Raw genomic sequence first — 25,191 nt, forward strand, 5'->3', positions numbered from 1 at the left:
TTCCCATCACAGTGAGGAATGTGCAGGAGTCACTGTGGTGGATGTTCATGTTAAAATGTATTTTGTGTGTTCTGTTGCTTTTTATTGGTACGACTGTACGGCAAACAAAATTCCTCGTATGTTGACACACACACACACTTATATATACACACACACACACTGTAGATTAACCCTTGTTAATCCATACCATTTATAATCTCCACTACACATATATGCAAGCCACCCATTACATGGTATTACAGTACTACACTTTTTGACTGGAACTCGAAAGAGGGAGCACATTACGCCAATTTTGGCCTCCCTACACTGGCTCCCAGTGCACTTTCGAGTTCATTTCAAAATTCTTTTATTTGTTTTTAAATCGTTGAATGGGCTCGCCCCGCCTTACCTCTCTGAGCTGCTCCACCTATATGCTCCTGCCCGGTGCCTCAGGTCAGCTGATCAGCTGCTCCTTGAGGTACCAAGGTCTAAGCGGAAGCTCAGAGGGGATAGAGCCTTTTCTGTTGCTGCTCCGGCACTCTGGAACACCTTGCCGTTGCACATCAGACAGGCCCCCTCACTGTCCATCTTCAAATCCTCCCTAAAAACATATTTTTATTCTTTGGCTTTCGACACTGGCTGAGGCATTGCTCCTGTTTTTAGTGCTTTTAATGTCTTTTAATTTTTAGTGTGTTTTTTATAGTCCTTCGTTTTACGGTTTTTAATGGTTTTTAATTGTTTGTAATAGCTTTTTGTCCATGATTTCTCATGTACAGCACTTTGTGGCAACTGTAGTTGTTTAAAGTGCTTTATAAATAAAGTTATTATTATTATTATTAACAAAGACAGCCGGCTCTCAGAAGCCACGCCGAGCTGGGTATGAATGGCTGGCAGTTTGAATGTTCTGTATTGCTTATGGAATAATGACTAATGTTTCACCATGTATGTTGTCGTGGAACATTCACAAAGGTGGTGTCAGGAGTACCCATACAGATACAGGTGAATATATATATACAGTACATATATTCTCGATAATCTGATTGTGCCATTCCTTGTTCCTTTCCTCAGGCATGTACCAGTGTGGTCCAGCCTCTGTCATTGCCATTAAGGAGGGCCAGGTCTGCTTCCCGTTCGATGCACCCTTTGTCTACGCTGAGGTGAGTGAGACTTGAGTAAAGACGGAATATCATACAGAGAATATCTGCGCGCTGTGGAACCTTGGCACAATGAAAGACATTGCGTGTCGGGGGTTTGTGGGGGAGCGGGCAGGAGAATGGGATTTTCGGAGGGAGAGATAGATCTGCCATGGATTGCATGGCGGAGTAGACTCGATGGGCCGAATGGCCCAATTCTGCTCCTGTCGCTTCTGCTCCTGTCAGTTCCGATTATCCCGGCGAGAGGGCCTGTACATCGGGCCGCCCGTAGCGGTGACTGCGGAGGGTTCAAAGGCCCCGACCACGGGTGAACAAAGAGGAAGTTTGACTGAACTTTATTGCCTTCCCTCACAGTGGGAAACGTTGATTCTGCTGTGGGGAATATTTTTATTCGTGTGGCTGTATGATAACTCAAATCTCACTGCACCAATTAGTGCACGTGACAATGAATGTAACTTGAACTATTATCTCAATGGGGTTAAGTTAGATAAGGGGGAGGTGCAGCGAGACCTGGGCATCCTTGTACATCGGTCACTGAAAGTTGGCTTACAGGTACAGCAGGCAATGAAGAAAGCTAATGGAATGTTGGCCTTCATAACAAGAGGATTTCAGTATAGGAGTAAAGAGGTTCTTCTGCAGTTGTATAGGGCTCTGGTGAGACCACATCTGGAGTATTGCGTACAGTTTTGGTCTCCTAATTTGAGGAAGGACATCCTTGTGATTGAGGCAGTGCAGCGTAGGTTCACGAGATTGATCCCTGGGATGGCGGGACTGTCATATGAGGAAAGATTGAAAAGACTAGGTTTGTATTCACTGGAGTTTAGAAGGATGAGGGGATATCTTCTAGAAACATATAAAATTATAAAAGGACTGGACAAGCTAGATGCAGGAAAGAATTTCCCAATGTTGGGCAAGTCCAGAACCAGGGGACACTGTCCATGAATAAAGGGGAGGTCATTTAAGACTGGGATGAGAAAAAAACATTTTCACCCAGAGAGTTGTGAATTTATGGAATTCCCTGCCACAGAGGGCAGTGGAGGCCAAGTCACTGGATGGATTTAAGAGAGAGTTAGAGCTCTAGGGGCTAGTGGAATCAAGGGATATGGGGAGAAGGCAGGCACGGGTTATTGATAGGGAACGATCAGCCATGATCACAGTGAATGGCGGTGCTGGCTCGAAGGGCCGAATGGCCTCCTCCTGCACCTATTTTCTATGTTTCTATGAACTTGAGCTTGAAGTTAATGAACATGACATTTACAACTCTTTGGTTTGGTTTAGAGATACAGTGCGGAAACAGGCCCTTCGGCCCACCGAATCCGGGCCGACCAGCGATCCCCGCACACTAAAGGGCCTCTCCCACTTTCGCGACCTAATTCACAACCTTTTTTTACTCGTGGACATTTTTCATAAGGCTAGAAAAATTCGCCCTGACCTACTTGATGCCACGAGTACCTGCGACTAGCATCACGACCTACCTACGACCTAATTATGACCTACCTACGACCTCCTACGACCTTGTGACGACCATGCTGAGAGTATGAGTCAAGGGCAAACTCGGCAGAGGTCGTGAAATAGGTCGTGAAAGTGGGACAGGTAACACTATCCGAGGGTCAATTTACACATACACCAAGCGCAATTAACCTACAAACCCGCACGTCTTCGGAGCGTGGGAGGAAACCGAGGATCTCGGGGAGAAGGTACAAACCTGGTGGTCAGGATGGAACCCGGGTCTCTGGCGCTGTGAGGCAGCAACTCTACCGCTGCGCCACCCTGTGTGTAAACCGACGGTGGTTTTCTTCTTCCAGGTGAACAGCGACGTTGTGTACTGGACCCAACAGAACGATGGGTCGCTGGTGAAAGGGGAGGTGAAGACTGATGAGGTCGGCTTGTTGATTCTCACCAAGCAGGTTGGGTCGGATATGAGGATGAATATCACCGATCTGTACAAGTACCCGGAAGGTAGGTACCACAACCAACATTGGTGGCACAGTGTTCAGTTTAGTTCATCGTCACGTGTACCGAGGTACAGTGAAAAGCTTTTGTTGCGTGCTCAACAGTCAGCGGAAAGACAATACATGATTACAATCGAGCCGTCCACAGTGTACAGATACAGTATAAAGGGAATAACGTTTAGTGCAAGGTAAAGCCAGCAACATCCGATCAAGGATGGTCCAAGCATCACCAATGAGGTAGATGGGAGTTCAGGAATGCTCTCTGGTTGTGGTAGGATGGTTCAGTTGCCTGATAACAGCTGGGAAGAAACTGTCCTCGAATCTGGAGGTGTGCCACTTCTGTACCTCTTGCCCGATGGGAGAGGGAGTGACCCGGGTGCGGCTGGTCCTTGCTGAGGCAGCGTGATGTATAGATGGGGTCAACGGAAGGGAGGTTGGTTTGTGTGACGGTCTGGGCTGCGTCCACGATGCGCCGCGATTCCTTGCGGTCTTGGATGGAGCTGTTCCCAAACCGAGCTGTGACGCATCCCGATAAAACGCTTCCTACAGCGCATCTGTAGAAGTTGCTGAGAGTTGTTGGGGACATGCCGAACTTCCGAAGCCTTCTAAGAGAGTAGAGGCGTTGGTGTGCTTTCTTGGTCGTTGCTTCAATATGGGTGGTCCAGGAGAAGTTGTTGGTGATATTGACTCCTGGGAATTTGAAGTCTTCAACCATCTCTACTTCGGCGTCGTCATTGCAAACTACCACTTTGCTTCCTGAAGTCGATCACAAGCGGCGGCAACTCTAACGCTGCACCACCGTGGCACTCAACGTTGGGCCACCTGACTGGACAGGAATGGTTCAGAGATATCTGGGCCAAACGTGGGACTGGTGGGACTGGTGTAGCTGGCTGCCACTAGTGTTTCAACACTTGCTCGTTCAGCCCACCTTGCGATTCCTCGCCTCTAGCCAAGAGTCTGAAGCAAAATCATGACCTACGTTCTAATAGGCAATGGACAACAGGTGCAGCAGTAGGCCATTCGGCCCCTCGAGCCAGCACTGCCGTTCAATGTGTTCACGGTTGATCATCCACAATCAGTACCCCTTTCCCGCCTTCTCCCCATATCCCCTGACTCCGCTATCTCCAAGAGCCCGATCTAGGTCTCTCTTGAAAGTATCCAGAGAACCGCCCTCTGAGGCAGAGAATTACACACTCACAACTCTCTTGGCCTTCATAACACGAGGAGTATATGAGCAAAGAGGTCCTTCTGCAGTTGTACAGGGCCCTAGTGAGACCACACCTGGAGTATTGTGTGCAGTTTTGGTCTCCAAATTTAAGGAAGGACATTCTTTAAGTGCAGCGTAGGTTTACAAGGTTAATTCCCGGGATGGCGGAACTATCATATGCTGAGAAAATAGAGTGGCTAGGCTTGTATACTCTGGCATTCAGAAGGACGAGAGGGTATCACATTGAAACATATGAGATTGTTAAGGGTTTGGACACACTAGAGGCATGAAACATGTTCCCGATGTTGGGGGAGTCCAGAACCAGGGGCCACAGTTTAAGAATAAGGTGTATGCCATTTAGAACGGAGATGCCGCAACACTTTTTCACACAGAGAGTTGTGAGTCTGTGAAATTCTCTGCCTCTAAGGGCGATAGAGGCTGGTTCTCTGGATACTTTCAAGAGAGAGCTAGATAGGGCTCTTAAATATAGCGGAGTCAGGGGATATGGGGAGAAGGCAGGAACGGGATAATGATTGTGGATGATCAGCCATGATCACATTGAAGGGCTCGAAGGGCCGAATGGCCTACTCCTGCACCTATTGTTTATTGTCTCTGTGTGAAAAAGCTTTTCCTCATCTCCGTTCTAAATGGCTTACCCCTTATTGTTAAACTGTGGCCCCTGGTTCTGGACTCCCCCAACATCCCTCCCCTGGTTTCTCAATTCACTCCTTATCTCACACTTAAATGTCTTTTCGTCTCCATCCTTTGTCCAACCATATCATAATCATAATCATACTTTATTAGCCATGTTATGTTTTGCAACATACGAGGGATTTGATTTGCCGTACAGTCATACCAATAAAAAGCAACAGATCACACAAAACACATTTTAACATGAACGTCCACCACAGTGACTCCTCCACATTCCTCACTGTGATGGAAGGCGAAAAAAAAGGTTCAATCTGTTCCCTTCTTTGTCCTCGAGCCCTCTGCGTCGAGGCGATCAAGCTCCTGCATCGGGGGGGAATCTCAGGTCCCCCGCGCCGGGCGATCGGACCCCGGATCGGGGCTGGTCAAACCTTCTGCGTCATTTGGAGCTTCCCGACATCGGTCTCGACCCGAAACTGCGAGCTCCTCGATGTTGGAATCCGCAGGCTGCGGGTGGAGCGTCGATCCCAGGCAAGGGTTCGCAGGCTCCGATGTTAATTCCACGCCCCGCGGTGGGGCTCATAGTCAGTGCCGAGCAAGGCCACCAGCTCCATGATGTTAGGCCGCAGAGCGACCGGAGATACGACCCGGAAAACAATCGCTTCGCCGGCAATGTAATGGATTGAAAAAAAAGTTCCCCCTCATTCCCACATTAAACAAACCAGAGAACATTAACACAAACTTTAAAAACACACTAAAAGTAATAAAAAAGACGAAAAGACAGACAGACCGTCGGCGGGGTCGCCATCGCTGACAGCGCCACCTGGTGGAATCTGCCTACTGAAAACTCCCTCACCTGCCTGAAGAAGGGTCTCAATCCGAAACATCACCCAATCTCTGTCCCACTGAGTTACTCCAGCATTTTGTGTCTATCTTAACATCTGCAGTTCCTTCACACACACCCGCCTCACCTATTTCCACCTATCACTCACCGGACTTCGTCCTGCCCCACCTCTCTTCCAGTCTTCTCACCCCCCCCCCCCCCCCCCACCATAATAAGTCTGAAGAGGGTCCGGTCCAGAACGGCACCTAACCAAGTTCTCCAGAGATGCTTCCTGACCCGCTGAGTTACTCCAGCACTCTGTGAAACGTCACCTATCCATGTTCTCCAGAGATGCTGCCTGACCCGCTGAGTTACTCCAGCACTCTGTAAAACGGGATTGTACACTCTGGAGTTTAGAAGGATGAGAGGGTATCTCATTGAAACATATAAGATTGTTAAGGGTTTGAACACACTAGAGACAGGAAACATGTTCCCGATGTTAGGGGAGTCCAGAACCAGGAGCCACAGTTTAAGAATAAGGGGTTAGCCGTTTAGAAAGGAGACCAGGAAGCATTTTTTTTCACAGAGAGTTGTGAGTGTGTGGAATTCTCTGCCTCAGACGGCAGTGGAGGCCAATTCTCTGGATACTTTATCGAGAGAGTTATGCTGAGCTCTTAAAGATAGCAGTCAGGGGATATAGGGAGAAGGCAGGAACGAGGTACTGATTGGGGATGATCAGCCATGATCACATTGAATGGTGGTGCTGGCTTGAATCCAGAACCAGGGGCCACAGTTTAAGAATAAGGAGTAAGCCATTTAGAACGAAGACGAGGAAACACTTTTTCACACAGAGAGTTGTGAGTCTGTAGAATTCTCTGCCTCAGAGGGCGGTGGAGGCAGGTTCTCTGGATGCTTTAAAGTGAGAGCTAGATAGGGATCAATTGTTCAAGCGCTTTTGATTGCAACATGCGCCTTAATTTAGTTCAACAAAGAAACTGACAAGTTACTAAAGAACCTAAAGTAGTGGAGTCAGGGGATATGGGGAGAAGGCAGAAACGGGGTACTGATTGTGGATGATCAGCCCTGATCACATTGAATGGCGGTTCTGGCTCGAAGGGCCGAATGGCCTACTCCTGCACCTATTGTCTATTGTCTATAGTCTATTGTGACGTTTCACAGAGAGCTGGAGTAACTCAGCGGGACAGGCAGCATCTCTGGAGAACATGGATAGGTGACGATTCAGGTCTGAAGAAGGGTCATGACCCTATACGTCACCTGCTCCTTCTCTCCAGAGATGCTGCCTGACCCGCTGAGTTACTCCAGCATCTTGTGTCTGTCTTCAGGGTAGCATATGTTCCATGTTCTCGATGACAAATTTTGATCGCATGTTTTAATACGTTTTCTGATTCATCGGTAGCTTGCTTCATCAAGAAATGGCTTATTTTGGCAGCATCTGACGGCTATGTTGTATAATGTAGAAGATGGCCTTTACATGACCTTTCTAGGGCAATGTAACTTCACTCCTGCCCAACACTGAGTTATTCAGCAAATATGTTCCTCACCCCCTTGCCCCAGCTGAAGAGATTTTTGTCATCATTCCCGGGATGGCGGGACTGTCATATGCTGAGAGAATGGAGCGGCTGGGCTTGTACACTCTGGAGTTTAGAAGGATGAGAGGGCATCTCATTGAAACACATAAGATTATTAATGCCCCTGTCCCACTTAGGAAACCTGAACGGAAACCTCTGGAGACTTTGCGCCCCACCCAAGGTTTCCGTGCGGTACCCGGAGGTTTTTGTCAGTCTCCCTACCTGCTTCCACTACCTGCAACCTCCGGCAACCACCTGCAACCTCCGGGAACCGCACGGAAACCTTGGGTGGGGGCGCAAAGTCTCCAGTGGTTTCCGTTCAGGTTTCCTAAGTGGGACAGGGGCATAAGGGTTTGGACACGCCTCCTGTTACTACCCCTCCCATCTTTCTATCTTTAACACCCTTTAATAGGCAGAGGTTGATACAGTTAAGTGCTTTATTTCTCCCAGCGCTGACACTAATGATGGCTTCATGAATTCAATTCAGAGACTTCAAATTGGTTCATCTGCACCGTTCCGTCACATTAACGAGATTTACTACATGGCTGAGCCTTGACCTTGTGTACACTAACGAGTGAGTTTCTAACAAGCATTAGAACTACACCCGTCCACATTCTTACTTGGAGTCATAGAGTGATACAGCGTGGAAACAGGCCCTTCGGCCCGACTTGCCCACACCGGCCAACAATGCCCCATCAACACTAGTCCCACCCGCCTGTGTTTGGCCCATATCCCTCCAAACCTGCCCGATCCAAACTTGTCTAACTGTTTCTTAAACGATGGGATAGTCCCAGCCTCGACTACCTCCTCTGGCAGCTTGTTCCATACACCCACCACCCCTTGTGTGAAGAAAGTTGCAGCTCAGATTCCTTTTAAATCTTTTCCTTTTCAACCTTGAACTTATGTCCTCTGGTCCTCGATTCCCCTACTCTGGGCAAGAGACTCTGTGCGTCTACCCGATCTATTCCTCTCATGATTTTTAATACACCTCTATAAGATCACCCCTCATCCTCCTGCGCTCCAAGGAATCGAGTCCCAGCCAACTCAAACTCTCCCTGTAGCTCACCCTTAGCAGCAGGTATGCGAGGACAGTAACATGTAAAACCCATGATGAACAACAAAAATGTTTCAGTAAATATATTAAAAAAAATAAACAGACAAAATAATGGATAATACTGTAGCTTTTTATACTGAAGATAGACACAAAAAGCTGGAGTAACTCAGTGACCCGCAAGAAATTGCAGAGAATTGTGGATTCAGCCCAGACCATCACACAAACCAACCTCCCTTCCATTGACTCCATCTACACCTCACGCTGCCTCGGCAAGGCCAGCAGCATCATCAAGGACCAGTCTCACCCCCGGCCATTCCCTCTTCTCCCCTCTCTCCCATCGGGCAAGAGGTACAGAAGTGTGAAAACGCACACCTCGAGATTCAGGGACAGTTTCTTCCCAGCTGTTATCAGGCAACTGAACCACCCTACCACAACCAGAGAGCGGTGCTGAACTACTATCTACCTCATTGGTGACCCTCGGACTATCTTTGATTGGAATTAGCTGGCTTTACCTTGCACTAAACGTTATTCCCTTTATCCTGTATCTGTACACTGTGGACGACTCGATTGTAATCATGTATTGTCTTTTCGCTGACTGGTTAGCGCGCAACAAAAGCTTTTCACTGTACCTCGGTACACGTGACAATAAACTAAACTGAACTGAACTGATCTCTGTGGAGAAGGGTCAGGTGACGTTTCAAGTCGAGACCCTTCTTCAGACTGAGAGTCAGGGGAAAGGGAAACGAGAGATATAGACGGTGATGTAGAGAGATCATAAGTCCATAAGGTCGAAGGTGATAGGAGTAGAATTAGGCCATTCGGCCCATCAGGTCTACTCTGCCATTCAATCATGGCTGATCTATCTCTCCCTCCGAACCCCATTCTCCTGCCTTTTCCCCATAATCCCTGACACCCGTACTAATCAAGAATCTGTCTATCTCTGCCTTAAGAATACCCACTGAATTGTGGCCTCCACAGCCGTCTGTGGCAAAGAATTCCACAGATTCACCGCCCTCTGACTCAAGAAATTCATCCTCATCTCCTTCCTAAAGGAGCATCCTTTCATTCTGAGGCTGTGACCTCTGGTCCTAGACTCTCACACCAGTGGAAACATCCTCTCCACATCCACTCTATCCAGGCCTTTCACTATTGGGTAACTTTTAATGAGTTCCCCCCTCATCCATCTAAACTCCAGCGAATACAGGCCCAGTGCCGTCAAACGCTCATCATATGTTAACCCACTCATTCCTGGGATCATTCTGAGAAATTCCTCCTCATCTCTTTCCTAAAAGAGAGTCCTTTAATTCTGAGACTGTGACCTCTAGTCCTGGGCTCTCCCCCTCCCAGATATAGAACAAATAAATGAATGATATGCAAAAAAAGTAACAATGATAAGGGGAACAGATCTGAGTGCCGAAGGGAAAGCTCCAGCACCTATTGTCTATTGTCTATTGTCTATTGGACACGCTAGAGGCAGGAAACATGTTCCCCATGTTGGGGGAGTCCAGAACCAGGGGCCACACAGTTTAAGAATAATGGATAAGCCATTTAGAACGGAGACGAGGAAAAAAATTTTCTCACAGAGTGTTGAGTCTATGGAATTCTCTGCCTCAGAGGGCGGTGGAGGCAGGTTCTCTGGATATTTTCATGAGAGAGCTAGATAGGGCTCTTAAAAATAGCGGAGTCAGGGGATATGGGGAGAAGGCAGGAACGGGGTACTGATTGGGGATGATCAGCCATGATCACATTGAATGGCGGTGCTGGCTCGAAGGGCCAAATAGCCTACTCCTGCACGTATTGTCTATTGTCTATTGTTAGCAGTGGGTGAGATGGAAAACGCATTACACACCATGACTTGGGTTTGGATGGGGAGAGAGGGAATGCAGGTTTTACTTGAAGTTAGAGAAGTCAGTGTTCATACCGCTGGGGTGCAAGCTGCCCAAGCAAAACATGAGGTGCTGTTCCTCCAATCTGCAATCCGAGCTGCTGTTTCTCCAATGGGAAGGGGAGTTAAAGCATTTGGCCACCGGCAGATCGCTCGCCTAGGCCCAGTCGGACTGAGCGAAGGTGTTCAGTGATGCTGCCTGACACGCTGAGTTACTCCAGCTTTTCGAGTCGAACCGGTGAAAACCGGCATCTGCAGTTCCTTCCTACACATAAGGCGTAGAGGCCAAGTCAATGGATATTTTTAAGGCAGAGGATGGGATTGAGAGGGAAAGAAAGATCAACCATGATTGAATGGCGGAGTACACTTGATATGCGGGTAGATTGGATGTGGAGAGGATGTTTCCACCAGTGGGAGAGTCTAGGACCAGAGGTCACAGCCTCAGAATTATAGGACGTTCCTTTAAGGAAGGAGATGAGGAGGAATTTCTTTAGTCGGAGGGTGGTGAATCTGTGGAATTCTTTGCCACAGACGGCTGTGGAGGCCAAGTCAGAGGATATTTTTAAGGCAGAGATAGATAGATAGATTCGTGATTAGTACGGGTGTCAGGGGTAATGGGGAGAAGGCAGGAGAATGGAGGTTAGGAGGGAGAGATAGATCAGCCATGATTGAATGGCAGAGTAGACTCGATGGGCTGAATGGCCTAATTCTGCTACCATCACCCATGAACCGCCGAACACATTTTTTGGGGCTGAAGGGCCTGTTCCTGTGCTGTACTGTTTGTTCTATGTACTATGTTCTATGGATGGGTACATGGATGGGAAATGTTCAAAACGATATGGGTCAAACGCAGGCACATGGAAGAAGCTAAGATGGGGCATCCCAGTCAACATGGATGAGTTGGGCCGAAGGGCCTGTTTCTGTGCTGCATGACTATACAAGAGCGAGAGCTGACCGGAGGGAATAGACCCCACCGGGGCTGGCATGGGCTAGCTCCTCATGCCAGCAGGATCCATCGCTAATCACCGTTTTGGATCCACCCTTATATTGCTACTGAAGGAATCGACTATGAATAAGAGAGCTAGCACAGTAATTGACAGAGCAGCAACCCCGGCAGGAGATAAGCTACGAAGCTGCATCTGTGGCTGGGAAAATATAACATCAGAGAAGGCTCTCAAGATCCACCAGGGCAGGCAAAAGTGCGTGGGAGAGCTTGGTGTGGGGCCTGGCATTGACCATTACCTTCTAAGAGGTAGGCCCAATCAGTGGAGTGAAGCCCAGTGGCAGGTTAACCACCACAGTCCACAGGGTATCAGCACCCCAGGCAAAGCTCAACCAAGTACTGTCCCACCAACGGACACGAGTCCAGAGCCCAACCAGCCACAGTCAGCGGTAGAGAGGAAGATGGAAGGAAAAAAACAGAATGGAGCAGTCACTGGCTGTGGCTGAAGAGAAAAGATGCTGTCTGGGCTGCCACATGACCATCTAGAGGCTAACCATAAAACACACACCCAGGGCTGATCACCCTGCGGTGGGCCTGCCTCAACTGAGGGTGTCTTGTGATAAAAGGCCGAAACACCCAGTGATGTTGAGGTACACAACTGAAGATGTGTCTGATTGGTAGCAAAATCATCCCAAGAATACAGGGTGTCAGTTGTGGTGAAGAACCTTAGGGATTGTAACATCCAGTCCTACTAATCAATACTTACTTACTGTCTATAATGCCTCCTGGCTTGTAGGGCAGCAACGAATGTCCTCCACTCCTGTCTGTTCTGGGCTAGCTTCTGGACACTACCCCAGGTCAGGTATTCATCCTAGCATCCATTGATAGCCCTGGAAGTCCATCACGCCCAATAGCCTTGATTCCTTCAGTTGCTGTTTCCGTAACATATTCATAGAAACATAGAAACATAGAAATTAGGTGCAGGAGTAGGCCATTCGGCCCTTCGAGCCTGCACCGCCATTCAATATGATCATGGCTGATCATCCAACTCAGTATCCCGTACCTGCCTTCTCTCCATACCCTCTGATCCCCTTAGCCACAAGGGCCACATCTAACTCCCTCTTAAATATAGCCAATGAACTGGCCTCGACTACCCTCTGTGGCAGAGAGTTCCAGAGATTCACCACTCTCTGTGTGAAAATAGTTCTTCTCATCTCGGTTTTAAAGGATTTCCCCCTTATCCTTAAGCTGTGACCCCTTGTCCTGGACTTCCCCAACATCGGGAGCAATCTTCCTGCATCTAGCCTGTCCAACCCCTTAAGAATTTTGTAAGTTTCTATAAGATCCCCCCTCAATCTCCTAAATTCTAGAGAGTATAAACCAAGTCTATCCAGTCTTTCTTCATAAGACAGTCCTGACATCCCAGGAATCAGTCTGGTGAACCTTCTCTGCACTCCCTCTAGGGAAATAATGTCCTTCCTCAGATTTGGAGACCAAAACTGTACGCAATACTCCAGGTGTGGTCTCACCAAGACCCTGTACAACTGCAGTAGAACCTCCCTGCTCCTATACTCAAATCCTTTTGCTATGAAAGCTAACATACCATTCGCTTTCTTCACTGCCTGCTGCACCTGCATGCCTACTTTCAATGACTGGTGTACCATGACACCCAGGTCTCGCTGCATCTCCCCTTTTCCTTTTCGTTTTACGAGACAGGGTTGTTAGCCCAGTGCTCAACCTCCAACCTGGAGGACCAGTGGATCGCTCTTCGTCTGGCCTCTACCCTTCGACCTGTCCAGCATGGGAGACCCTAAAGGGCCTGTCCCACGAGCATGCGACTCCATGCGGCAAGCGCGACCTAAAAGGGCCGGTCCCACGAGCATGCGACTGCATGCGGCAAGCGCGACCAAACCAGAAGCGGGAGCCGCGCGGAGGTCGAGTGAGTGACATGAAGTTTGAGCGAAGTCCGCAGGAAGTTTGCGCGTGACATACGGCGTCGAGGCGGTGCGTACGGCGTTGAGGCGTCTGCGGGCCGGCAGGCCGTTGCCGCGCGGAATTTTTGAACACGGTCAGTTTTTCGGAGCCCCGCACGATGTCGGGACCAGCTCCGCACAACTACATACGGCTCCGGCGATCGAAGTGGGACCGGCCCCGTGAGGCCGTACGGCTCAAGCGACCACGTTAGGTCGCACTTGCCACATGGAGTAGCATGCTCGTGGGACCGGCCCTTCACAGGAGACGAATCTCCCGCTGGCATAGATCTAGGGGTCACCGAGACACACAAGCTCCCCGACCACCACAAGGTTGCAATCCAATGGGGTGAAGAGAGAGAGAGAGAGAGAGAGAGAGAGAGAGAGAGAGAGAGAGAGAGAGAGATGATAAAAATGGGAATTTTGAAGGTTCTGTAGTTAAACAGCAAAGGTTTTTTTTAAATGAGTATATAATCAAAGAGGTGAAATGCATAATGTGTTAAAAAATGCCTCAATGCCAGAGTTGAATACTGATCCACACATTTAGCTTTTCACTGCTCCAGGTTTATGAATTTTTAATTGCCCGTTAATAAATTTTAAATTTAAGTTGAATTTAGCTTTGGGGTGAAATACTTTATGTTGCGTCTTCAGGGAGAGACTTGGCTGCCTGATTATATTCACCAACGACTGAGTCAGAATAAAGAGTGGTTCCCATCTTGAGACTCCTGACGCCATTGTGTCCATCACAAGCAGAGTCCCGGGACTGACATATGATGAAAGAATGGGTCGACTGGGCTTGTGTTCACTGGAATTTAGAAGGAAGAGAGGATTTCTTATAGAAACATATACAATTCTTAAAGGATTGGACAGGCTAGATGCAGGAAACATGTTCACCGATGTTGGGGGAGTCCAGGGGGGGGGTCACAGTTTAAGAATAAGGGGTAGGCCATTTAGGACTGAGATGAGGAAACATTTCTTTGTGAATCTGTGGAAGAGAGTATAACCCCTGTCCCACTTAGGAAACCTGAACGGAAACCTCTGGAGACTTTGTGCCCCACCCAAGGTTTCCGTGCGGTTCCCGGAGGTTTTTGTCAGTCTCCCTACCTGCTTCCACTCCCTGCAACCTCCGGCAACCACCTGCAACCTCCGGGAATGGCACGGAAACCTTGGGCGGGGCGCTAAGTCTCCAGAGGTTTCCGTTCAGGTTTCCAAAGTGGGACAGAGTAGATTTAGCTCTTTGGGCTAACAGAATCAAGGGATATGGGGAAATAGGCGGAACTGGGTACTGATTTTGGATGATCAGCCATGATCATATTGAATGGCGGGTAGACCAAAATGCTGGAGAAACTCAGCGGGTGAGGCAGCATCTATGGAGCGAAGGAATGGGTGACGTCACCCATTCCTTCGCTCCATAGATGCTGCCTCACCCGCTGAGTTTCTCCAGCATTTTGGCCTACCTTCGATTGCTCCAGCATCTGCAGTTCCTTCTCAAACATATTGATTGGCGGTGCTGGCTCGAAGGGCCGAATGGCCTACTCCTGCACCTATTGTCTATTGTCTATTGAATGGCGGTGCTGGCTTGAAGGGCCGAATGGCCTACTCCTGCACCTATTGTCTATTGAATGGCGGTGCTGGCTCGAAGGGCCAAAAGGCCTACTCCTGCACCTGTTTTCTATGTTTCTAAACTTCCACCCTCCCCCCACCCTCCAGGCAGTCCTGAGGAAAGGTTGTCCCTGGCAACGGCGGTCCAATTGGGAGTTGTAAAGCCAGAGGCACCAATGGACCTACCGAAGGACGTCTCAATCAAGGTGCAGGTGGATGAGAACATCATGGTGGGCTCCAACTTCACGCTGGCTCTGGAGTTCAATAACCACAGCAACGAAAACCGCAGTGCGGAGGTCCAGATTACCGGATACGTCGTGTTCTACACAGGAGTCCCAAAGGTCCAGATGACAGATGAGAATATCGAGGTGGAGATGGAACCTAATGAAGGTAAGACCCAACGTCCAATGTCTTCTTCATGTAGAGTCCACCCTGCAGATGCTGGTCTACTCAGCGGGTCAGGCAGCATCTGTGGAGAACATGGATAGGTGACGTTTCACAGAGTGCTGGAGTAACTCAGCGAGTCAGGCAGCATCTGTGGAGAACATGGATAGGTGACGTTTCACAGAGTGCTGGAGTAACTCAGCGGGTCAGGCAGCATCTGTGGAGAACATGGATAGGTGACGTTTCACAGAGTGCTGGAGTAACTCAGCGGGTCAGGCAGCATCTGTGGAGAACATGGATAGGTGATGTATCAGGTCAAAAGTCTTCTTCAGAGTTAAAGTGGAGGGGGTGGGGGGGGGGGGGGAACAAAGTGGAGGTGAGAAAAGGTGAGCTCTCCAGGTCTCTATCTCTTACTATTCAAACTCTATTCAAAGGTCAAAGTTAATTTTTGGCAGTTTTACTTATCTAAATAGTGACAGAGTTTATGTGCCGGAAGGAACTGCAGATGCTGGTTTACACCGAAGATAGACACAAAATGCTGGAGTAACTCAGCGGGACAGGCAGCATCTCTGGAGTGAAGGAACGGGTGACGTTTCAGGTCAAGAGCCTTCTTTAATCCATCACTGAAAATAAGCACCTTGCCACACTAATGGGGCTGTCCCAACTTGGGTGACCTAGTTGGCGAGTTTCGAAGAGTTTGAAAAAATGTCATGTTGAAGACCTCCTTCGACCTCCTTCATCTACGTTGAAGACTAGCTACGACTAACTTCGGGAAAATTGGACACCGAATAGTGGAGAGTGAAGCCAACCTCCTTCGACCTCCTTTCGCCTATGATGAAGACTATCTACGACTACCTTTGACTACCCTCGATTACCTACGACTAACGTGCCGACCTACTACGACTAAACCTATGAGTAAATGGCAACCTTTTTTCTCCATGGCGACCTTTATTTACTCGCGGGCATTCTTCAACGTTGAAAAATACGCCGTGACCTAATCGAGGCCTCGAGTACACGGAGACCACCCTCGAGCATGAAGGAGAGTTACGAATAGCCTCCTATGACCTCGTATCGACCATGCTGCGAGTACGAGTCGAAGGCAAACTCGCCAGAACTCGCGGATTAGGTCGCCCAAGTGGGACAGCCCCTTAAAGCAAAACTCTCTTACTCTCCCTCTCTCTCTCTACCCACCTCAACACAACACAGCCGGGACTGATTGAAACTTTACCGAATAGTGAAAGGCCTGGATAGAGTGGATGCGGAGAGGATGTTTCCACTAGTGGGAGAGTCTAGGACCAGAGGTCACAGCCTCAGAATTAAAGGACGTTCCTGTAGGAAGGAGATGAGGAGGAATTTCCTTAGTCAGAGGGTGGTGAATCTGTGGAATTCTTTGCCACAGACGGCTGTGGAGGCTAAGTCAGTGGATATTTTTTATGGCAGAGATAAATAAATTCTTGATTACTACGGGTGCCAGAGGTTATGGGGAGAAGGCAGGAGAATGGGGTTAGGAGGGAGAGATAGAATGGCGAAGTAGACTTGAGTAAGTTAGTAAGTAAGTAAGTTTATTGACCAAGTATTCACATACAAGGAATTTGCCTTGGTGCTCCGCCCACAAGTAACAACATGACATACCGTGACAGTTACGAATGACTCGGAAAACACGAAAAATTAATATTAATAAAACATTAATGATAAAACACCATTGACCAAGCATGTGAACCAACAAAATACCAGATCAAAGGGAGGCTACAGATTTTTGGCTGTTGAGTAGAGCAACTACTCGTGGATAAAAAATGTTTTTATGTCTGGCTGTGGCAGCTTTGACAATCCGGAGTCGCCTTCCAGAGGGAAGTGATTTAAAGAGTTTGTGGCCAGGGTGAGAGGGGTCAGAGATGATCTTGCCCGCTCGCTTCCTGGCCCTTGCAGTGCACAGTTCATCAATGGAGGGAAGGTTGCAGCCAATAACCTTCTCTGCTGATCGGACGATTCCCTGCAGCCTCCAGGTGTCGTGCTTGGTGGCTGAGCCAAACCAGACCATGATGGAGAAGGTGAGAACAGACTCTGCGATGGCCGTGTAGAATTGGACCATCATTGCCTGTGGCAGATTGTGTTTCCTCAGCTGCCATAGGAAATACATCCTCTGTTGTGCCTTTTTGACTGGGAGTCGATGGTAGCCCCCCACTTAAGGTGCTTGGAGATGATGGTTCCCAGGAACTTAAAAGACTCCACAGTCTTGATGGGCCGAATGTGACCTCACATTAACTTAACTGTTGAGCCAGATCTGAACCAAATTGCCAGTGGTGACTCATTGCCATGTCCTCCGTTAATTAGTTATATTGGCCATTAAAGTCAGAGCTATAGAATAGTACGTTCTGAAACCTTTATTACGATTTGATGTGTGGGACATGCAGTGTGTTTTGCATTCGCTTCTCATGAATTTACGGCAGATTTGTCCTGTATTTTACATTTCACAGAGTGAAAAATGTGATCAGCAAAAAACCAAAACTATTAAATAGACAAATTAACCCGTTTTTGAGAACTTAGTCCAACTGATTGAAGGAGGAAAGTTTTAGTTTGGAGATCCAGTGTGGAAAGGTTCGGGCCCTTCGGCCCAGGGAGTCTATGCCGTCCATCGATCACCCGAGTGAATCACACTAGTTCTAAGTTATCCCACTTTCTCATCCGCTCTCCACACACTAGGGGGCAATTTACAGAGGGCCGATTAACCTACAAAACCCATACATTTTAATTAGAAACTAGACCCCTGCATCCCCTCTCTCCCCATCCCTCCGAACCCAAGTCATTGTAACCCAAGTCATGGCTCGAAGGGCCAAATGGCCGACTGCTGCACCTATTGTCTATTGTCCATTGTCTGTTGAGATGTGGGCGGAAATCGGAGCACCCGGAGAAAACCCACGCGGTCACATGAGAAACGTACAAACTTATTTGTGCTTGAGTTTAATTTGAGTTCAGTTTATTGTCACGTGTATCGAGGTACAGTGAAAACCATTCTGTTGCGAGTTCTCCAGTCAGCGGAAAGACTGTACATGATTACAATCGAGCCGTCCACAGTGTACAGATACAGGATAAAGGGAATAACGTGAACCAGTACCGTCCCACCAACGGACACGAGTCCAGAGCCCAACCAGCCGCAGTCAGCGGTAGAGAGGAAGATGGAAGGAAAAAAAGCAGAATGGAGCAGTCACTGGCTGTGGCTGAAGAGAAAAGATGCTGTCTGGGCTGCCACGTGACCATCTAGAGACTAACCATAAGACACACACCCAGGGCTGATCACCCTGCCTCGATTGAGGGTGTCTTGTGATAAAAGGCCAAAACACCCAGTGATGTTGAGGTACACAACTGAAGATGTGTCTGATTGGTAGCAAAATCACCTAGTGATCACCCCCAAGAATACCAAATGTCAACTGTAGTGAAAAACCTTAGACAATAGACAATAGACAATAGGTGCAGGAGTAGGCCATTTGGCCCTTCGAGCCAGCACCACCAGTCAATGTGATCATGGCTGATCATCCCCAATCAGTACCCCGTTCCTGCCTTCTCCCCATATCCATTGACTCCGCTATTTTTAAGAGCTCCATCTAGCTCTCACTTGAAAGCATCCAGAGAACCTGCCTCCACTGCCCTCTGAGGCAGAGAATTCCACAGACTCACCACTTTCTGTGAGGAAGTGTTTCCTCGTCTCCGTTCTAAATGGCTTACTCCTTATTCTTAAACTCTGGCCCCTGGCTCTGGACTCCCCCAACATCTGGAACATGTTTCCTGCCTCTAGCGTGTCCAAGCCCTTAACAATCTTATATGTTTCAATGAGATTACCTCTCATCCTTCTAAATTCCAGCTGCTCCTTTCTCTCAGCATATGACAGTCCTGCCATCCCGGGAATTAACCTTGTGAACCTACGCTGCACTCCCTCAATGGCAAGAATGTCCTTCCACAAATTAGGGGACCAAAACTGCACACAATACTCCAGGGATTGCAGGATTGCTATGACCGACTCCAGGAATATTTAGGGATTGTAACATCCAGTCCTACTAATCAATGTAACATTTGGTGCACGATAAAGGCAGTCAAGTCCGATCATAGATAGTCCGAGGGTCTCCAGTGAGGTAGATAGTAGCTCAGGACTGCTCACTCTAGTTGTTGATAGGATGGTTCAGTTGCCTGATCACAAATGGGAGCTGGTATCTCCACAAGGTTCCAAACTTTAGTTTAGTTTAGTTTAGAGATACAGCGCGGGAAGAGGCCCTTTGGCCCACCGAGTCCACACCGACCGGCGATCACCCCAACACTATCCTGCACTCGGGACAATTTTCGATTGTACAAAGCCAATTAACCTACGATCCTATAATAATAATAATAAACTTTATTTATAAAGCGCTTTAAACAACCGCAGTTGCCACAAAGTGCTGTACATGAGAACTCATAAACAAAATGTTATTACAAACCATTAAAAACCGTAAAACGAAGGACTAAAAACAGTAAAAATTAAAAGACATTAAAAGCACTAAGAACAGGAGCAATGTCTCAGCCAGTGTCGAAAGCCAGGGAATAAAAATGAGTTTTTAGGGAGGATTTGAAGATGGACAGTGAGGGGGCCTGTCTGATGTGCAACGGCAAGGTGTTCCAAAGTGCCGGAGCAGCAGCAGAAAAGGCTCTATCCCCTCTGAGCTTCCGCTTAGACCGTGGTACCTCAAGGAGCAGCTGATCCTGCACGTCTTTGGAGTGTGGGAGAAAAACCGGAGCACCCAAAGATAACCCACGCCGGTCACGGGGAGAACATGCAAACTCCGTACAGACAGCACCCGTAGCCAGGATTGAACCCGGGTCTCTGGCGCTGTGAGGCAGCAACTCTCCCGCTGCGCCACCGCGCCGACCTACTCAGAGCTGAAACATTAGTGATCCTTTCAAAAGTCAAGAGAATTTAATTGTTATTTTCACGGGCATTGGAACGATGACATTTTTACTTCCTGTCGCTCAACAGTGTTATTAACGCAATGACACACAAATAAATATACAATAATCAATAATCAATAATCATCATCATAATCATCATCGTTGAAAACATCAACGGGCACGGTGCCGTCTGGGCCTGTCCCACGTAGGCGATTATTTCGGCGATTGCCGGCGACTGTCATAGTCGTAGCAGGTTACTGAAAAACCGGTGACTGGACCCCCCCCCCCCCCGACAATGTCTACAACTTACCGCCTAGTCGAAGTCAAGCTAGTCAACAACCCGCGACCCATTAGGACGTCCACCTATGACCACACCCACGACAACCTACGACCACAAATGCGACAACCTACCACAACCGAAGTCAACCTACGTCCACCCGTGACAAGCTACGACCCTGTCGGCGACAACTGAAGACAATTTGGTCGCCGGTACCTGTCGCCGGTTGACGTAGGTTGACGTAGGTAGTCGCCAATGGAATTCACCGAAGTCAGCAACGGCGACAACCAACGTCAACCTGGCGACAACCTACGACAGCACCGACGTCAGGAGAAGTCAAGCTACGCTCATTGGCGTCAAGCCCACTGTCGCCGAAAAGTTTTAAGCATTTCAAAATCCAGCGGCGACCAGAAAGACGCTACGACTCTTTGGGCGACTTGAGGAAACTCGCGACCATACAGGTGTCACCCCGGCGACCATGTGGCGAAAAGTTGCCTGTAGTCGCCTGAAAAAATCTCCTAAGTGGGACAGGTGCACAATGCTATGTACGACAATGGTCGCAACTTCTGCTGAAGTGTGGATGGCCGTTGGCTCACTCGGAGCTCATCCGCCCTTTGACAGGTCTTGTTTTTGGTCCTGCTGGGGGGTCCACAACCCCCTCCTCACCTGGCAAACCAGGTGGTGGAAACGGTTTAGTCGCCGACTATCCAACCATGGAGCGGGCAGCACAGGATTACATGGTACCCGCGGCGGGGGGAACTTCCCCCTGACCTGAATACAATAAATAGAAGGGGTTAGAAACATAGACAAATAGGTGACTTAGGCCATTCGAGCCAGCACCGCCATTCAATATGATCATGGCTGATCATCCCCAATCAGTACCCCGTTCCTGCCTTCTCCCCATATCCCCTGACTCCGCTATCTTTAAGAGCTCTATCTAAGTAAAAGCTTCTTTAGGTATGTGAAGAGGAAAAATTAGTTAAGACCAAAGTTGGACCCTTGAAGACCGAAAAAGGTGAATTTATTATGGGGAACGAGGAAATGGCAGAGGAGTTGAACGGGTACTTTGGATCTGTCTTCACTAAGGAGGACACAAACAATCTTCCTGATGTACTAGTGGCCAGAGGATCTGGGGTGACGGAGGAACGGAAGGAAATCCACATTAGGCAGGAAATGGTGTTGGATTGACTGATGGGACTGAAGGCTGATAAATCCCCAGGGCCTGATGGTCTGCATCCCAGGGTACTTAAGGAAGTGGCTCTAGAAATCGAGGAATTGAGTATAGGAGCAAAGAGGTCCTTCTGCAGTTGTACAGGGCACTAAGGAGACCACACCTGGAGTACTGTGTGCAGTGTTGGTCTCCTAATTTGAGGAAGGACATTCTTGCTTTTGAGGGTGTGCAGCGTAGGTTTACAAGGTTAATTCCCGGGATGGCGGGACTGTCATATGCTGAGAGAATGGAGCGGCTGGGCTTGTACACTCTGGAGTTTAGAAGGATGAGAGGGTATCTTATTGAAACATATAAGATTATTAAGGGTTTGGACATGCTAGAGGCAGGAAACAATTTCCCGATGTTGGGGAAGTCCAGAACCTGGGGCCACAGTTTAAGAATAAGGGGTAAGCCATTTAGAACGGAGATGAGGAAACACTTTTTCACACAGTGAGTTGTGAGTGTGTGAAATTCTCTGCCTCAGAGGGCGGTGGAGGCCGGTTCTCTGGATACTTTCAAGAGAGAGCTAGATAGGGCTCTTAAAGATAGCGGAGTCAGGGGATATGGGGAGAAGGCAGGAACGGGGTACTGATTGGGGATGATCAGCCATGATCACATTAAATGGCGGCGCTGGCTCGAAGGGCCGAATGGCCTACTCCTGCACCTATTGTTTATTGTCCTATACAACTGCAACATGACGTCCCAACAAAATAGAAGTTGTGTTTCGGTCTCTGTGTCTCTGTGTCTCTGTGTCTCTATGACTCTGTGTCTCTGTGACTCTGTGACTCTGTGACTCTGTGTCTCTGTGTCTCTGTGACTCTGTGACTCTGTGTCTCTGTGACTCTGTGACTCTGTGACTCTGTGTCTCTGTGTCTCTGTTTCTGTGTCTCTGTTTCTGTGTCTCTGTGACTCTGTGTCTCTGTGACTCTGTGTCTCTGTTTCTGTGTCTCTGTTTCTGTGTCTCTGTGACTGTGTCTCTGTGACTCTGTGTCTCTGTGACTCTGTGTCTCTGTGTCTCTGTTTCTGTGTCTCTGTTTCTGTGTCTCTGTGACTCTGTGTCTCTGTGTCTCTGTTTCTGTGTCTCTGTGACTCTGTGTCTCTGTGACTCTGTGTCTCTGTGTCTCTGTGACTCTGTGTCTCTGTGACTCTGTGTCTCTGTGTCTCTGTTTCTGTGTCTCTGTTTCTGTGTCTCTGTGACTCTGTGTCTCTGTGTCTCTGTTTCTGTGTCTCTGTGACTCTGTGACTATGTGACTCTGTGTCTCTGAGTGCCTCGATTGAGTCTGTCCAAAGCAAGCGTTGTCTGCGAAGGGCGCTCAGCATCGCCAAGGACTGCTCTCACCCCAACCATGGACTGTTTACCCTCCTACCATCCGGGAGGCGCTACAGGTCTCTCCGTTGCCGGACCAGCAGGTCCAGGAACAGCTTCTTCCCTGCGGCTGTCACACTACTCAACACTGTACCTCGGTGACTGCCAATCACCCCCCCCCCCGGACACTCCTCCCACAGGAAAAACACTATGACTGTATGCATGTAAATAGATTTATTTATTGAAATCATATTCTATGCCGCTCTTCCAGGGAGATGCTAACTGCATTTTGTTGTCTCTGTACTGTACACTGACAATGACAATTAAAGTTGAATCTGAATCTGAATCTCTGTGTCTCTGTCTCTGTGTCTGTGTCTCTGTGTCTGTGTCTCTGTGTCTCTGTGTCTCTGTGTCTCTGTCTCTGTGTCTCTGTGTCTCTGTGTCTGTGTCTCTGTGTCTCTGTGTCTCTGTGTCTCTGTGTCTGTGACTCTGTGTCTCTGTGTCTCTGTGTCTGTGACTCTGTGTCTCTGTGTCTCTGTGTATCTGTGTCTCTGTCTCTGTGTCTCTGTGTCTCTGTGTCTCTGTGTCTGTGTCTCTGTGTCTGTGTCTCTGTGTCTGTGTCTCTGTGTCTCTGTGTATCTGTGTCTCTGTCTCTGTGTCTCTGTGTCTCTGTGTCTCTGTGTCTCTGTCTCTGTGTCTGTGTCTCTGTGTCTGTGTCTCTGTGTCTCTGTGTCTCTGTGTCTCTGTGTCTCTGTCTCTGTGTCTCTGTGTCTCTGTGTCTCTGTGTCTCTGTGTCTCTGTGACTCTGTGTCTCTGTGTCTCTGTGTCTCTGTGTCTCTGTGACTCTGTGTCTCTGTGTCTCTGTGTCTCGGTGTCTCTGTGTCTCTGTGACTCTGTGACTCTGTGTCTCTGTGTCTCTGTGTCTCTGTGACTCTGTGACTCTGTGTCTCTGTGACTCTGTGTCTCTGTGTCTCTGTGTCTCTGTGTCTGTGTGTCTGTGTGTCTCTGTGTCTCTGTGTCTCTGTGTCTCTGTGTCTCTGTGTCTCTGTGTCTCTGTGTCTGTGTGTCTCTGTGTCTCTGTGTCTCTGTGACTCTGTGTCTCTGTGTCTGTGTCTCTGTGTCTCTGTGTCTCTGTCTCTGTGTCTCTGTGTCCCTGTGTCTCTGTGTCTCTGTCTCTGTGTCTCTGTGTCTCTGTGTCTCTGTGACTCTGTGTCTCTGTGTCCCTGTGTCTCTGTGTCTCCGTGTCTGTGTCTGTGTCTCCGTGTCTGTGTCTCTGTGTCTCTGTGTCTCTGTGACTGTGTCTCTGTGTCTCTGTGTCTCTGTGACTGTGAATCTGTGTCTCTGTGTCTCTGTGTCTCTGTGTATCTGTGTCTCTGTGTCTCTGTGTCTCTGTGTCTCTGTGTCTCTGTGTCTATGTGTCTCTGTGTCTCTGTGTCTCTGTGTCTCTGTGTCTATGTGTCTCTGTGTCTCTGTGTCTCTGTGTCTCTGTGTCTCTGTGTCTCTGTGACTGTGTATCTGTGTCTCTGTGTCTCTGTGACTGTGAATCTGTGTCTCTGTGTCTCTGTGTCTCTGTGTCTCTGTGTCTGTGTCTATGTGTCTCTGTGTCTCTGTGTCTCTGTGATTCTGTGCCTCTGCCACTCTGCCACTCTGCGACTCTGTGACTAGCACTCGAGGCATTGCTGGGTTTTCCATGTGCCGGTATCATGGTCTCCTCCACCGCCTTCTAACCAACTCTCGATCTCACTGCTTTCAGTCCAACAGGCGCAAGTGGTGATCAAAGCCAAGGACTATGAGGACAAGCTGGTGGAACAACTCTCCCTGCAGTTCCTCATCACGGCCACTGTCCCTGAGACGGAGCAACGACTGGTCATTGAGAAGAAGGTCACTCTGCAGATTCCCAAGCTGAGAATTTCGGTAAGTCACCAGCTCAGTTCAGTTCAGTTTAGTTGACTGACAGGGGTACGGAATTGCCGTGAAAAGCTTTTGTTGCACACTAACCAGCCAGCAGAAAGGCAGTACGTGATTGAGTCTGAAGAAGGGTCTCGGCCCGAAACGTCGCCAATTTCCTTCGCTCCATAGATGCTGCCTCACCCGCTGAGCTTCTCCAGCATTTTTGTCTACCTTCGATTTTCCAGCATCTGCAGTTCCTTCTTGAACATGATTACAATCGAGCCGTTTGTAGTGTACAGATACAGGATAACAGAATAACGTTCCTTAAGCTTTTCACTGTACCTCATGACAATAAACTAAAGTAAACTGAAACTGAACTCAGGGGCCCAACCTGAGCGACTATTAGC

The 25,191-nt window shown here is 48.5% G+C and overlaps 1 protein-coding gene across 1 annotated transcript in view; it reads left to right on the top strand.

Moving 5' to 3' along the window:
• Positions 1 to 25,191, top strand: part of f13a1 (coagulation factor XIII A chain) — a 111,958-nt gene that overhangs the window by 77,160 nt on the left and 9,607 nt on the right. Inside the window, exons 17-20 of the mRNA XM_033014592.1 lie at positions 1,048 to 1,136; positions 2,939 to 3,092; positions 14,915 to 15,196; positions 24,648 to 24,808. Coding sequence (XP_032870483.1) covers positions 1,048 to 1,136; positions 2,939 to 3,092; positions 14,915 to 15,196; positions 24,648 to 24,808 — 686 coding nt within the window. The remainder of the gene's footprint in view (positions 1 to 1,047; positions 1,137 to 2,938; positions 3,093 to 14,914; positions 15,197 to 24,647; positions 24,809 to 25,191) is intronic.

Source organism: Amblyraja radiata, chromosome 2 (genome assembly GCF_010909765.2).
Source record: "Amblyraja radiata isolate CabotCenter1 chromosome 2, sAmbRad1.1.pri, whole genome shotgun sequence".
Classification (NCBI taxonomy): Eukaryota; Metazoa; Chordata; class Chondrichthyes; order Rajiformes; family Rajidae; genus Amblyraja; species Amblyraja radiata.